This window comes from Brassica napus, chromosome A9 (genome assembly GCF_020379485.1).
Source record: "Brassica napus cultivar Da-Ae chromosome A9, Da-Ae, whole genome shotgun sequence".
In the NCBI taxonomy this organism is placed as follows: Eukaryota; Viridiplantae; Streptophyta; class Magnoliopsida; order Brassicales; family Brassicaceae; genus Brassica; species Brassica napus.
In genome coordinates this window covers 7,516,560-7,532,212 of record NC_063442.1, presented here as the reverse complement: position 1 = coordinate 7,532,212, position 15,653 = coordinate 7,516,560, and the positions used below count along the sequence as shown (strand labels likewise).

The 15,653-nt window shown below is 33.3% G+C and overlaps 2 protein-coding genes and 1 pseudogene across 2 annotated transcripts; 2 read left to right on the top strand and 1 right to left on the bottom strand.

The window, feature by feature from the left end:
- The first annotated feature begins 190 nt into the window (after positions 1-190).
- LOC106368848 (transcription termination factor MTERF15, mitochondrial-like) lies at positions 191-2,020 on the top strand. The gene has a single exon (XM_013808912.3). The coding sequence runs from the start codon at positions 448-450 to the stop codon at positions 1,795-1,797; it is 1,350 nt and encodes a 449-aa protein (XP_013664366.1). The 5' UTR covers positions 191-447; the 3' UTR covers positions 1,798-2,020.
- Positions 2,021-2,456: 436 nt separating this feature from the next.
- LOC106365270 (rho GDP-dissociation inhibitor 1-like) lies at positions 2,457-4,659 on the top strand. Its single transcript, XM_013804724.3, has 5 exons — positions 2,457-3,064; positions 3,282-3,348; positions 3,640-3,864; positions 3,944-4,068; positions 4,186-4,659. Exons 1-5 carry the CDS (start codon positions 2,894-2,896, stop codon positions 4,255-4,257), a joined length of 660 nt encoding a protein of 219 aa, XP_013660178.1. The 5' UTR covers positions 2,457-2,893; the 3' UTR covers positions 4,258-4,659.
- A 3,856-nt stretch (positions 4,660-8,515) lies between these two features.
- Positions 8,516-10,820, bottom strand: LOC106365269 (annotated as a pseudogene).
- Positions 10,821-15,653: the final 4,833 nt, after the last annotated feature.

The window sequence follows — 15,653 nt, the reverse complement described above, 5'->3', positions numbered from 1 at the left end:
ATAAAACCAAAAATTTAAATAAAACATTGTTAAGTAAAATAAAAAATGATTATTTATAATTTATCTAATTTTCATAATTATAGTTAAAATTCTAAAATATATGAAAATATTGTTATTATTTTTTAAAATAAAATTTTAGTTAGGAAAAATTATTGATGTAAACATATATTTTTAAGTAACGTTAATAATTTAGGGAATTGCTCCTGAGCCCTAAAAACAAAGGCATTTGCTCCCAATTTTGGTTTTGGTTTTGGTTTTTCTTCGTGTGGCGACTTTGGATTTGGAAAGTGAACGAACAGAGAAGAAGATCTCAGCTTACACTTGATCTACAAAGAGTCACTAGTAAGTTGTGAGATTGCGAGATTTATCAGTAAAAGACGATTCCTTTTGCTCTAATTGAATCAGATAGATCTGTCGAAATAGCTTTAAACATCGCATTGGGTCCTCATGTATTCACTGCTTCTCCATGGTAAACGAAGGTTCGTCGATTTGCAGAAATGGCCTAGCTTTATAGTTTCACTGAATCTTTCGCGAAATGCATCTTCTTCCTCTGCTTCTGGTCTCAAAGGCAAGAACTTTACAGTCTCTTACCTCGTTGATTCCCTGAGTTTCACCCCAAAACTCGCTGAATCAATCTCAAAGAAAGTCACTTTCGACGACAAGTCTCGTCCTGATTCAGTTCTGAACCTTTTCAAAAGTCATGGCTTCACAGATTCTCAAATCTCCACCATCATTACAGCTTACCCACTGTTGCTTACAGCAGACGCTGAAAAGTCTATTGCCCCCAAGCTTCAGCTTCTGCTGTCTAGAGGAGCTTCACCCTCTGAGCTCACTGAGACTATTTCAAAAGTCCCGAGGATCTTGTCAAAGGACAGATCTTTAACCGTGTACTATGACTTCGTCAAAGAGGTTATAGAAGCCGACAAGAAGAGTACTTCCACTTTATGTCTGCCCAAAAGGGGTAAGCAGGAGAACAAAATCAGAAACATATCTGCTTTGAGAGAACTGGGCATGCCTCAGCGAATGTTGTTCCCTCTTCTCATCTCAAACCGCCCACACATCTGTGGGAAAGAAAGGTTCCAAGAGTCTCTCAAGAAGGTCGTTGAGATGGGTTTTGATCCCACCACCCCAAGGTTTCTTGAAGCTCTGCGGATTGTTATGGGAATGAATAACGAAACGGTGCAAGAGAAAGTCAGTGTCTATAAACGTTTAGGCTTTACTGCGGAAGATATTTTGGTAATGTTCAAGAGGTTCCCTATTTTTCTTGCACTCTCTGAGAAGAAGATAACTCGTAGTTTCGAAACCATGAAGGAGTGTGGGCTCCTTGAAGACGAGGAGCTCCGCTCAGTGGTGAAAATGTTTCCGCAGTGCCTTGGCTTTTCAGAGGAGAATATATTGAACTCTGTTGAAACATTCCTAGGTCTTGGCTTCAGCAGAGATGAGATTGCCATGATGGTGAAGCGCCTTCCGGCGAGCATTGGGTATGCTGGAGAGACGGTGAAGAGGAAGACTGAGTTTGTGGTGAAGGAGATGAGTTGGCCACTAAGGGCTGTGGCTTTGTTTCCTCAGGTGCTTGGATTAAGCATGGAGAAGAGGATTGTCCCAAGGTGTAACGTAATCAAAGCTCTCATCTCCAAAGGATTGATCAAAAGTGAACTCCTCCCTTCACTGTCGTCTGCTTTGGTATGTACAGATCAGGATTTCTTGAAAAGGTACGTGAGGAAGCACGATGAGGACGAGGAGTTTGTGGCTGAGTTGATGGCTGTATTCACTGGAGAGATGAGAACAAACAAATAAAGCTTCTGAAGACAAGAAGAAACAGATAATGCCTAAACTTGAATCTTAGATATTGCAGTTCTAGGCAATGATCATTAGACCAAATGGTTCATGTTTCTTTTTGAAATCTGGTTACTTGTAATGAGCAAGAGGTGAGTTTCGGTTGTATCAAGAGGTAATTTGGCTGTGGAAAATCAGTTTGAACATTATTGAAACAATCGATTATATAAATGAAGTTTTACACTTATCCAACATTACTGAATGCACCTCAACGGTTAGGCTCCAATGGGTCAATGTTTTGATTTTGCTCTCTTGCATAAAAAAAGGCCAAAAACAAAAGAGAGTGACATTAAGCCGAAACTCTTTGAAAAGTTCCTAAAACCAGACATTATAAGTTATATTATAAGTTATGACATGTAAGCATTTTCTCTAATTTTCTGCATAATTTTCTGCATAATTAAGCGTGTACTATAATTTAGTGAAGGACATTATAAAACCGGACATTATAAGTTATGACATTCTTTGCAAGAAGCAGAGGAATAAAATCAGAAATATATTGGCTTTGAGAGAGCTGGCACTCGGAGGCTTTTATTCTCCTTGCTTACATCCGATGCACAACTTATCTACGCAAAAGTTAAATTTCAAGAATGCCTCGAGCTCTGCAAGTTGTTTACGATTTGAGAAACAAATTACATCCGATGCACAACAAGTTGTTTACCATATATTATTTCTTAAATACACTATTATAAACGCTAACCCTTAGTTGATTTTAAGATTTATTAGTTACTCATAGACAACCCATCTATGTGGCACCCTAATAGACCGTCCTCAACGTGTAACCATTTCAACTCGCGCATTGTAAGACTCGTACGTACATATTTAGCAAATTCTGATTTTTGGAGTGGGATTTACAAAATAATAGGATCACCGCATGACCATTTCTTCAAGCTCCAAATATACACATTTCTCAACAAAAAACAACCAAAACTCTCCCTCTTTCAATTGCCATCTTTGCGCTTTGCTCGAACCCAACGGTTGACTTTAACTAAGATCTTATTAGATCGGCAAGGAGATTTTGTTTTCGTTTGTATTCTTCTGGTAGGAGGGAGGAACCAATATGGGTCTGGATGATGAAAATAAGAAAGGAGAAGCTTCAGGAGAAACATCAGATAGAGAAAATAGGCTAAGCAGAATGAACAGTGAAAGCTCCTTGTCTGAAGAAGACGAAGAGAGGAAGCCCGAACTCGGCCCCATGATCGCTCTCAAAGAACAGCTCGAGAAAGATAAGGTCTTTCTATTTTTCAATTTATTGATATGAGGGATTTAAACTATAACTTCTTAGATAGTTAATGGTGTTATTACAGTTTAGTTATATTAGTTGTATCATGGCATATTAACGTATGAATCTCGTACATTTAAACACGTTAACATATGTTATTAAAATTGAACTATTATCAAGCGATATTTCTTTTAAATTAGTTTTTTTTTTCGCGAAAATTTGATAGGATGATGAAAGCTTGAGGAGATGGAAGGAGCAGCTTATCGGGGTCGTGGATTTTGAAGACGTCGGAGGTAAACCAAAACCATAATCTGGTTTATATCTTATGATTTAACGCTAGCTGTAAGCTTTAGAAGGATATCATTGTGATCTCATTATAGTCAAGTAAAGTATTATGTTAATGTAAGAGAAGGACGCTTCATGCAAGTTCATTAAAATCAAATGACAATTTGACTTACCCAAGCCTCGGCTAAATTATATAGCGGCATAAAGTCCATATCTACATGCTAATAATTTTTTTAGAAGGGAAACGCTTAAATTATTACATCAACACACACTAAACGAAATTTAACTACGAAATGCAGAGACACCGGATCCTGTAGTAAAGATCCTACACTTGACAGTTAGGTCTCCAGACAGAGAGGAGATGGTGTTGACGATACCTGATGATGGAGTGCCAAACCCAAAAGGTCCTTGGTTCACCATAAAGGAAGGATCCAAGTACACACTTGTCTTCAACTTCCGTGTCACCAACAATATCGTTTCGGGCCTTCGCTACAACAATACCGTTTGGAAAACCGGTGTCAAGGGTATTTGTTTAGGTTATTGTTAAATATACATTTTCAAGATTTTCTCTATTTATTTTCTGTGTTTTTCTTGTTGGGACAGTGGATAGTACGAAAGCAATGCTTGGAACGTTTAGTCCTCAAGCTGAGCCTTACCAACATGTAATGCCTGAAGAAACGACGCCGTCTGGTATTTTCGCTAGAGGATCCTATTCCGCAAGGACGAAGGTATATATTTCACTTAAGTTGATAAGTATGAGCCAGGCATTCTTAAAATGCAACTATGATTTACTTTGTTAGTTAATCAGTGTCCAAGCTACTTATTTATTTTGTTGTATATTTCAGTTCGTTGATGACGATAATAAGTGCTACTTGGAGATCAACTACACCTTCGACATCCGCAAGAATTGGCAATGATCCACCTAATTCAACACCTTCTTAAGTCCAAAACATACAGACCGAAGCTCTTTTGATAATATTCATTTTTTTCTACCTTACATTATTTGACTTCAGACTAGAAAACTTGTTTAGCTTTGGATTAAATGATCATGAATAAAATTTATCGTACGAGTATTAATCTAATTTCCTCTTCACTTCTCTCGTGATCTTTCTATCTTGTAGAGTATTTATGGGCAATGTTATTAACAATTAGAAAGTGAAAGAATCGTTTGTCTTGATTCTCCACAATAACCAAAAACCAAACAAATTGTCTCCATTTCAGTCCCAAGAAGCTAAACGATCGAAGGTGGGATTCTTGCACTACAAGAAAGCAGATGGATTTAATCGAACTCCGTCGGAAATTTTTGAGAAATTATGACGGAAAAGGGTTCTAACTGACATATTTCCAATGAACTACCGACATATATTGCTGTAAGAATTAGTCATTAGTATTTCGTTGGAAAGAACTTCCGAAAACTTCCTGGTCGTAGGAATTATTCGTGGTCGTCGGAAATTATTCCGAGGAAAATTTTTGTCGGAAATTACTTTCGACAACACTGGTGCGTCAGAAAGGTTGTTGTCGGGAAATTCCGAAGAAACTTTTCGGCAGTATATTTCTGACGGGATGATACTGTTGGATTTTCTTGACGGGATATCCGACCGAATATTTGTCAGAAATGTCAGACTGAACTGTTTCGTCGGAATTTTCCTGATCAAATCTCTTTTCGTTGGAAATGGTTTAAATTTATTTATATATTTAATTTTTAATTAATACAACAGAGCCACACTTGTTTGAAAAAACAAGACTTAGCTTTCGTTAATCTATCATAATGTAAATAAAATTTCAATTATGTGTAAAAAATACCTTCATGTTATTTAATTGGATTGTTAAAGAGATGAAGTTGTACATTCTCTTGTAATTTTTCTACTGTCACCAAATGGCTACACATACATTACAGAAAAGCAAATTAATATCCAAATGAGAATTAAAAGAAAATTAATAGTTAGTTTGCTCAAAAAAATTCATTTATTTTGTTTTGAACTTTTTGTTGAGTTTATACTTTATAGATGTTCTCATTTCGAGCTTCACGATCATGTTTTGGTTGGTTGAGAGGGTTCTGTACTTTAGATCCTTTGGATCTTCCTCCAATGGATATCACAATATCTCCATCTTCATACATGTCGGCCAATGAAAGTAACATAACTACAGCAACAAAATCAGAAAGCTTGTGTTTTTAAAGTCAACAAGTTGAAATTCAAAACTTTGCCTAAATAGGCAACTCTTGCATGTTTCATGATATTTAAGAATCTTTCTTCTCTAAGTAAAAATTTGACCATTTGTTGTTGTTATTATTTTATATAGTGTGTTTGGTTAATATTTATATGATATGTGTTTTGTATTGTTTGTGCATAAGTTTCTTTCCACACACAAATCTCTCAAACTAGAATATTTTAGAATTTTTTTTAGAAATATTAGTAACAACCGTTTGTCAAAGACTGACATAAGAAAATGTAAATAACATGATTTGATATGATTCTCAAATCGATAAATAACCATCTCAAATCGATAAATAAAAGAAACCGTACCGGTATTTTGCTTCGAGCTTCTTGACGTTGAGCTTCTTCCTTGTCCTCATGGGCATCTCCCCTCCCTTTTTGTCCTCTCCCTCTTTGTCTTCCTCCCTCTTAGTCCTCTCCCTCTTTGTCTTCCTCTTCTTCTTTCATGACACGTTTTGCTTGATTTAGAGGGTTTAGTTTATTTTTTATCAAATACTAAGCGAAAATAATATAGTTAAAATATTAATCTGAAGAAACTTATGCACAAACAATACACAAACACATATCATAAAAAGATCATGAAACCTACAAGAGTTGCCTATTTAGAAAAAAAAAGTTTAAACTTCTTCTTGTTTTTTTAGATGTATGAATGATGAGTTTTTCCTCATTATTTTCTTAACAACTTTATTTATGTTTGTTCTAATTGTCGAGAAATAGCTCTTTGTTGCTCTAACTGTGGATGAACAGTTTCAACCGATAAGATTGTTCTTTTCATCTAAATCTATATTATTTGCATATTGTTAGAATAATAGAATGTTTGTTATTATTTACTACATTTCAAGGTTTCATGTTAACAAAACAGAATTATCGTGTGTTCCCATATCTTTTGGAAATCATACTTTTAGAAGACATCTCTTTTGTTTCATATTGGTCTTCTGATTTATAAATATTAATTCGAATAGCATGTTATTCAGTCATACAAAATTTACTAATAAGTATGATTGATAATGTTTTAAAGTGGATTTGAAAATATTTCTTTGTTGTAAATGGAAAGATACACACTCAAATAATAATACCATTATCACATATTCCAAATTATTAATTAACTAAAGAAATTCACATTTTATCAAATAAAATTTTCATATTTGTGTATGACGCTTTACTTTTTTATAAGATAACCAATTGGTAAGTGATACTAATTTATTTTAGCAGCAAATCAATTATAGAGAAATTTTCAGATCTTTTTATAAAAAATAAGCCAATAAATTTCAGATCGTTTCTAAGAGTGTTTGTCGGACTTCCATTACTTCTTGATGGATTTTAAAGAGAGGATTATGTCACAGGTTTAATATAACCACTTGTCTGTTATAGATCGAGATCAAATAGGAACCACGAGGGAGAAAAATTACCTATGAATCTTCAACCAATCTTGCACTTGTACGATAACATGTAATCTAAAATATACATTAGAGAAGTCTAAAAAACTAAACTATGCATACGCATCTCTTTGAGACGTTTATTTTAAATTCAATACATTTTAGATTACGCAATCCTTATTTTCAGCTCACTTCCTTTCAAAATGAGAGAGACCAGTGATCAATACGTTTCATTAGATTATGCATTACATATTTTAATCAGCCATTCAATTACTGTTAACGAAAGCTCGGAGCACACTAAAGCCAAATACGCATCTCTTGATCAGAAAAACAGTAGAATACTCCCTTAGACAACAATAAATTCAAAGGAACCGTTGAATTACAAGAAGGACCACTAGTACGCGATCACAGAGGAAAATTCTTCATGGCAACTAGAATCCATTGGAAAATAACGTTTCATTAGGTTCGTGGCGGGCAATATCATAAGAAATGAATCAATGGGCTAATATAATTACGTGTAACACCATATAATAACACTCGTGTAAGATGCGAAATACACCTTACATATATGAAAAAGGTTTGACACTCAGAGTGGCTAAAATGATATGGAAAAAGAAAGAATGATAAGTAAAAATGAATAGATTAGAAGTGAAATCAATTACAAAAATTTTTTGAAGTAATTTGTTGAATTTATTACTGGGTAGATAAAAGAGAGTTGGATCTACATGTACAATTACCATTCAAAGTTGTCCTTTTGTAAGAAACCCATGTGCTGGCATGGATCTTGGTTTACAAAAGGAAGAGAGGAGGACGAAGACAATGGTGAAAGAAGAATAAGACATTAAGGACGAAGAGACTAGAGGACAAAAGGCTCAAATGGATGAAGAAATAGAACCAGAGAACCTAAAAGTGTAAAAAAGTTCATCCCAAAGTCCTAAAAAGATACTTCAGGTGGGATAGACAAAAACAGGCCAGTAAAGTGTTAAACAAAGAGTGGATATTGAGGGAAATAATTCTGTTGAGGCAAGAAATCTAATGCTAAATTGAGCAACTCCGGATAACTGTGTCAACGACGTCAAAAAATAGGCAGAGATAACAGAACCATCCACAAACAGTTAATGGTGTCCACAATTAACAGACACTCGATTCGCTATTTTTCATTTTTAAAGGGCATGATATAAGCCGCAAGAGACAAAAGGCAATTGGAATTTGAGAAAGTTCCGACGTTAAGCGTCTAATGGGGATCACAGGAATTCTCCGAGAAGGCAGTCAGGAGCACCAATAATTTAGAGCTAGGGAAACAGATGAAACTAAGCCAACGGATAAGCGCAAAGAAGTGACTCTGAGGTAGTAGCCGGAAATAATAGGGCGGCATCCTTTTCTCTGTTGTCTTTTTCTGCTCGTTCACTGTAGTTTATTTCTTATCTGTCTTCGAAGTAATATTAGGAAGTAAAAAACAACTATGCATACGATCTCTTTGAGACGTTTATTTTAAATTCAATACATTTTAGATTACGCAATCATTTCAGCTCACTTCCTTCAAAATGAGAGAGACAGTGATCATACGTTTTCATTATTATGCATTATACAAATGAATCAGCCTATTAATGACTTTAAATATAACATCGTGTAGATGCGAAATACAATCAAATACCTAGTGAAAGAAAAAGAAGTAGAATACTAATCTTTACAATGAGAGAGAGTGTTATGGTAATTAAACAACTTTGAATTACTAGGCATTTACAGGAAGAGAGGAGGACGAAGATGGTGAGCTGATGGCTGAGACGCAGCCTTTAAGTCGATCAAGAATCGCGTTTTTGGTCTTCGTCAGGCTTGCATGTGACGTCAAAGGCAGTCCTTCTTTGACACACTCGTCGTACTTCTCTAGCACCGCCACAATGTTTGAGAAGTCCGGTCGCTTGGAAGGGTTCTCCGACCAGCACCTCTTGATCAGGTGAGCTAGCGCTGGCTGACAGCTAGCCGGTAATGGCGGTCTCTCGTTCTGCTCAGTTTTTTTTAAAGAAAAATAATTAATGACTTACGTCCCAAAAGCACACAAGTTAATCGCAAACGCTATTTCACCTTTTCAGCGACTGCAAACGCGGCTTGCACGGGAGTCATGCCTTGGAATGGAAGCAAGGCAGTGGTGAGTTCCCATAGAACGATGCCGAAGCTATCAACATCGACTTTTCTAGTGTATGGTTTCTCCTGGATCATCTCTGGAGCCATCCAACGATAAGTTCCCATATTACCCTTGGCCTCTCTGCATTGTGTCTCAAGACAAGAAGTCCCAAAATCTGCAACTTTAACTCTCATTTCATCATTCAAAAGTAAATTGTTGGACTTAAGGTCTCTATGGATAACACCCTGCGAGTGAAGATACTCCATTCCTCTCGAGATGTCTAGAGCTAGCCTTAGTACGGTCTCAATCGAGAGCGAGTAAGGTTCCTTCTTGTTGAGGTACATTCGGAGATTACCTTGCGACATGTACTCTGTTATTATGCAGTATACCGGCGGTTTCTTGCACGCCGCAATAAACTATAATATCAAAATAAAATATATCATTAGTATTCGAAACAATTAAGGCCTATGTTCGTATTTGTAGTTGGATGCAGTATCTTGATATATTAAAATTTGCATTTGTATGCTATGTTACTAATAATTAATTATTAAATTTATACCTCATAATCCCAAATCAATGGGTACTACTTCTAAAGACAAGATCTGTGTGTTATGTTTTTTTTTTTTTTGATAATGAAAAGACGTTTAAACTATGATAAGAAGGATAGAGAAGTCAGACCTGGACGATGTTAGGGTGAAAGAGACGAGAAAGCAGAGCAACCTCGGACTTAAACTGTTGTTCGAGTTTAGCCCTTGTCTCTTTCCTTGTGTGTAGGGATCCTAACCATCTTCACAGCGACGGCTCTCTGCTTGTAGATCCCTCTGTAAATCCGGCTGTGTGCTCCGGAAGCAAATTTGTTTCCTATAAATAGCTGCGAGAGATCTGCAGTCCATTCTTCTCTTTCCCCTTTAGACGCCTCCCATGTCTCCACGTTCTCGGACTCTAGGATCATAGACCAAGACTCCATACTATCGAATCTCTTCTTCTCCATCGTCTCACTTTCTGCATACCGGTTGGTTTTGGAGGAAGAAGGGTTAGCGGATAAGGCGGGGAAGGAAGGATCTGGAGGAAACTGGGGTCTCAGAGACCGCCTGAGACGAAACGGGTTGAAACATGAACCAGACATAGCTTGGATCACAAGGTAGGGTGTGAAAGCAGAGGATCTAGGGTTTATTGAGCTAGGGTTTTCCTTCTGAAAGTGTGAATAGATTTCAAGAAGTGCATGAACTGATTCAGAAACATGGGTTCGATAGGATCTCCCGAGAATATAGCCGCGGTTTCATTAATTTTCTCGGGAAAACAAAACAGAATCAGTAAAAGATTTTATTTTTGAAAAGGGGAAAAGAAATTTTCAAACGGAGGCTTTTAAATATGTTAAATAAAACTAAGAAAGATTATGTCAAAAGGAAGATAATTTTACAGGAAGGAAACAAATGGGTTTCATCATTGTCTTTTTCTTAGTAGAACAATGAAATTTTTAGGGAAAAAAGATGAGGATCGGACACGAGAAGAGGGAAAAGCACCAGAAAGTTTTGGATACAGGTTACAGAAGAAACCAAGTGAATAAGGAAACAGATCCAAAGTAAGAGATTGTCAAAGGTTTCTCGTGATTGCTTCGTTCAAAAGTAAGCTTTTTGAGAGAGAAAGAGTTATTATGATACATCTTTTATATACCATTTCTGTTTTCTGTTTAGAACAAATTCAATGGTGTTTGGTTCATGGATAGTCAATGTCGGTCTGATATGTGATCTGAACTTGGAACATGAAATATTGAATTATATTGTACATACACTACAAAAAAACATGCACATAACGAATAACATTTATGACAAATATTGGTTGTCGTAAATTTACAAGGTAACGAGTAGATTACGTGAAAAACAAATTCTTCTTAAAGTACATATTTCATCGTAAAAATGTTCAAGAAATTGCTAGGCAGTAACTAAACTACTAGAGGTATTGGGGCTTAGGATTTAACAAATTACTAGATGTTGATCCGCGCAACCGTGCGGATTTTTATTTTCATTTATTTTTATATAAATATTTTATTTTTAATTTTAAATTGGTATATATTATAATATATATGTGTCTATCAATTTTTAAAACATAATAAGTTTACTGTATATTTTTTTTCATTGAATAGATTATTTCAAACATTCACATGTATTTGTATTTTTTCTATATATATATTTTCGGATTATTATTTCATTATTAAAATCGTAACTATATATATAAAGATTAGTAAAATATTTTTTTATTGTCATATCCAAATATATTGTAATATTTCACAAATTTATAAAGTTTTTAAAAAATTAAACTTTTCACTTCATAGATTTATATTATCGAGTAAATAATTAAACATTTAGTTTTTGTTTAATTTTTAAAATAAACTATATAGTTTAAAATTTGTTTTCATTGGTTTAAGGTAGTAAAGATTAATCATTGTTAGATAATATGATTTTTGTTATTTAATAAAAAATCATTATAATTTTAAAAGTTAACATCGACATATATTTAAATATTTAGCATATACAACATTAAATTATATATATTTAATTTATACTATCTATAAATCTAATGAATCATCTATTGTTTAAATTCAATTATTGATAGCCCAATAAAAATTTATGGTAGACCCAAAATTTAAATGATAAGATTATATATTAAATGTAACATGACTTTCTAGGAATAGGTCTATTTTTTAAAAAAATCACACATGAATCAAAGTTGTGACTTCTGTTTTAATATATAAGATTGATTTATTTTACATTTATATAACATATTTTAGATTTTAGATTTAATTATAAAATTATTTTGATATATTATTAAAATTAAATATATAAAAAATTAAATTAGAAAAATTTATGGATTTGTACTAACATTATTACTTAATTAACATATTTAAATCGATTTAGATCAATTTAAACTGATTTAGAAGAGTTTAAACCGATCTGAATCGTATAAACCAGATTTTTTAAAAAAATCGTTTCGGCTAGGACCGATTTTTCTCCTTGGCGCCGTCTAGACTAATTTTTAGAACATGCTTTACGACAACTCTACGATGAATCACTTTTGTCGTAAAGCAGTTGTAAAACAACGAGTATTTTACGAGGATCATCTTTGCAGTTGTTTAACAAGGAATGTAAGAGTAAATGTGAAATGGTTAGTGAAAACGTGTTTGTAGTGGCTATAAAACCTGTTCGGAAACTCTCTAGGTGTTCCTCGTACGTCGTGCTATGCCTAGTGCTGGATAAAAAAATTGGAGATTACGCGGGGATTAATCGACGATTTGGTTTAAGGTATTTTATGTTTTTTTTTTGTTATATATAATACATATATCTTATTAATCTAGAAGTACTTTAAGTTTTTGTTTGACAACATAGATAGAAGTTAAAAAAATATTGTTGTCTGGAAACATGGATAACAGTAAGTTAGAAAAAAAAAGTAATTGGCTTATGCTATTAAAAAAATTGGAAGTCCATTACATTGTATTAAAAAGTAATGGGTTTATCTTACTTGATATACATATTCAAATCAAAATAATAATTTAAAATTGATTTATATAAAAAATTCATTCAAAAAATACATATATTCAAAATTTGATTTTTACTAACATATTTTCCAATAACCCTTATAAAAATATTTTCAATATATATAAGAAAAATACAATACAAAGCCCAATTTTAAACACCAACTTAAATTATGGTTTTTATATTTCACTTTGAAATTTAAAAATATAATATATGTGATTATTTATATGATTCTACGTATAAAATATTATTAATTATAAGAAAACTTATTTGATGGTACGTATAAAATACGATTAATTATATGATAACACATATTTTTGTAAAATTTGATGACACATATAGGATATATAATAGTGATTAGAGGTGGGCGTTCGGGTTCGTTTTCGGGTCTGTTTGAGATTTCGTGTTCGGTTCAGATCTTTGAGGATTCGGTTCGGATTTGGATAACCAATTTAAATTGGTTTGATTTAAATATTTGGATAGAGAATTAAAAACTCTTTAACTATTTTTAGAGTTTTGAGTATATTTTAGATATTTACGTTTGATTATTTGTATATATTTTCAAGTATTTAAACAAACTTAAAGTATCATATATATTCTGGATGTTTTTATATATATTAAATTTAAAAATAATTAATATATATAAGTATATAAATCTATTTTGGATACCCAAAATATTTTGGTTCGGATCAGATTAGGTTTCAGTTCTTAAAATACCAAAATTTTGAATAATTCGGATATTTAATCAATTTCTGTTCGGATTTGATACTACTTATTGAGATTGGGATCGGTTTGATTCTTCGCATTTGAGTTTTTTGCTCAACCCTAAATAGTGAAATAAAAAACAAATAGCATCATATTTTTTAAAATACACCCGTGCGGGTCAAAATCTAGTTCGTAGTTAAATTCCAAAATGTTCACGTGGTTTATGATGCGCTTAACATGTGAGCAACCCATGTGTATAACTGTTTAAGTTAAATGAAGGGTAATATTGGAATTGACTCAAGCTCTACAGCTGGTCGATGAATTTTTTTTCCTGATTTGTTCACCGAATCACGCCAATTCGCCATGCATGGTGGCTGCGTAACATTTCTCCGGCGACTAGCACTATGCAGTGCGTTTTTGAACAGGGGCTATACCTCACATGTTTCCTCGTAAAGTTTTTGTATTAACATCGTCATCCATGTAAATTCCTCGTAGAATTTACATAACCTGAACGACGAATTAACTTCGAATATTCACGAGTACTTTACAACAAATTTTATGAGTCTTTCACGATGGATGTTTGCCTCGTAGGTTAACGTCGAGTTTACAATGATTTACTATGCTTAGTGTTTATGAAGAAATAATTTCATCGTAACGGTTACAATGAATTTATGTTACGACGTGGTTTACGAAGAATTCAATATTATTGTTAATTCGTCGAAACGCTCCATTTGCGACAAATTAACAATAACATCAGTCGTCATAAATCATATATTTTCTTATAGTAACATATATTACCGAACAAACGATACTTTAGCAAAAATATGTCTGAAAAATAGTTTATAATGTTAGAGGGTGGAAAGTTCATACTTCCACAGCCCCCTCTCAAGGCCAGGGATAGAGTGTAAGAAATATTTTATGTATATGAATAAATATTTTTCTATGATGTGGTCTTATCTTTATCTATTTTTAGTAAAGATTGTTAACCTTAAGCATATTTGTTAACCAATAAACTTGGTAAGTAAAGGAGTTTAGTTCCTAATAAAGATTAACTAATAGGCAAGTGATTTCTTCTAGAGGTTTTCTCACTTAGGTGATTTATGAAAGCATGTGTCAATGTAAGAAAATATTTGAATTAAGTTCAATGCATCAAATGAAAACAAGGTCAATGTATGAATGAATGTTCTAGAAGTTTATTCAACTTTGATGGGTGATTGAGATTAAAGGAAACTTTTTAAGGAAGTAAGAAAGGCTTGGTGAGGAAAGTAATCAAAACTTGATGATGAAGTTCGGTCACTCTCTCCACCTATAAATAGATGTCTTTACTCCATCCTAAAAACATCACAAAAACTAAATAGAAACACATAAAGAAAGGTGTTAGGTAAAGGGAGAGAAGTCTCAATTCGAACTTAAAGATCCAAAACTCATCTTCCATAATCGAAACCGTTCAAGAAGATTACGCAAATGAAGAATCAAGGTATTCCGATAATCCTCTTTGTAGCTCCATTCTGTGATTAGCTAGATGTTAAGCCTCTTAGGTTTAATGTAAAATCATGTTTACATGTGGTATCAGAGCTAATGGTTATAAACATCTAGGTAGACCATAAAGTATAATAGATTTATGTTTTAGATGATGAAAGTAGATCTACACTTATGTAATGAAAATTAGATCTCAATTAATGTTTAAGATTTTCCGTATAAAACCGACAAGAGTTTTTCAGAAATCATGAATCATGCCATATATGTGTGTATTCTATTTCGATCTCTGAAATGAGGAATAACAAATGCGTAATTTTTTTAATACATAAATCTTATAGAATCAAATTGAGTAATTTATGCATCATTTGTATAGTAAAACAATATTTTGTGTAATGAGAAAAATTAGGATAAAGATATCACCACAGTGACTTTATCCTAAAATGATTTGCAATTTGAATTATCGTTCAAATAAATATTTGATATTTTGATTAATAATTAGTTACCCACACAATATGATCAAATAGCTTATAGAGTGAGTATTGTGTAGACTAAATATATCCACATATAACTTAGTCTGAGTAATTCGATACATCACTCATATTTTTTTTCCGAATACTATGATTATTGATGAAAATATGGTTGCACCCATAGGAGCATCATAATTTGTTGGCATGAGTATTCAATAAATCTAGGTGTTGATTAAAAGCCTAATTTAAACTTGCTTTGATATCTCAAAACCTATAATATTTTTTTCAAAGTTTGTCATCTATGGTCTCTTATATCATAGTCCTACTGGAACCAGCTTCTCAGAATGAAAGGAGAAAATTGAGTTCACATTAACAATACTATACTTGAATTTGGAACTCCGCAACAATTAGTTAAATT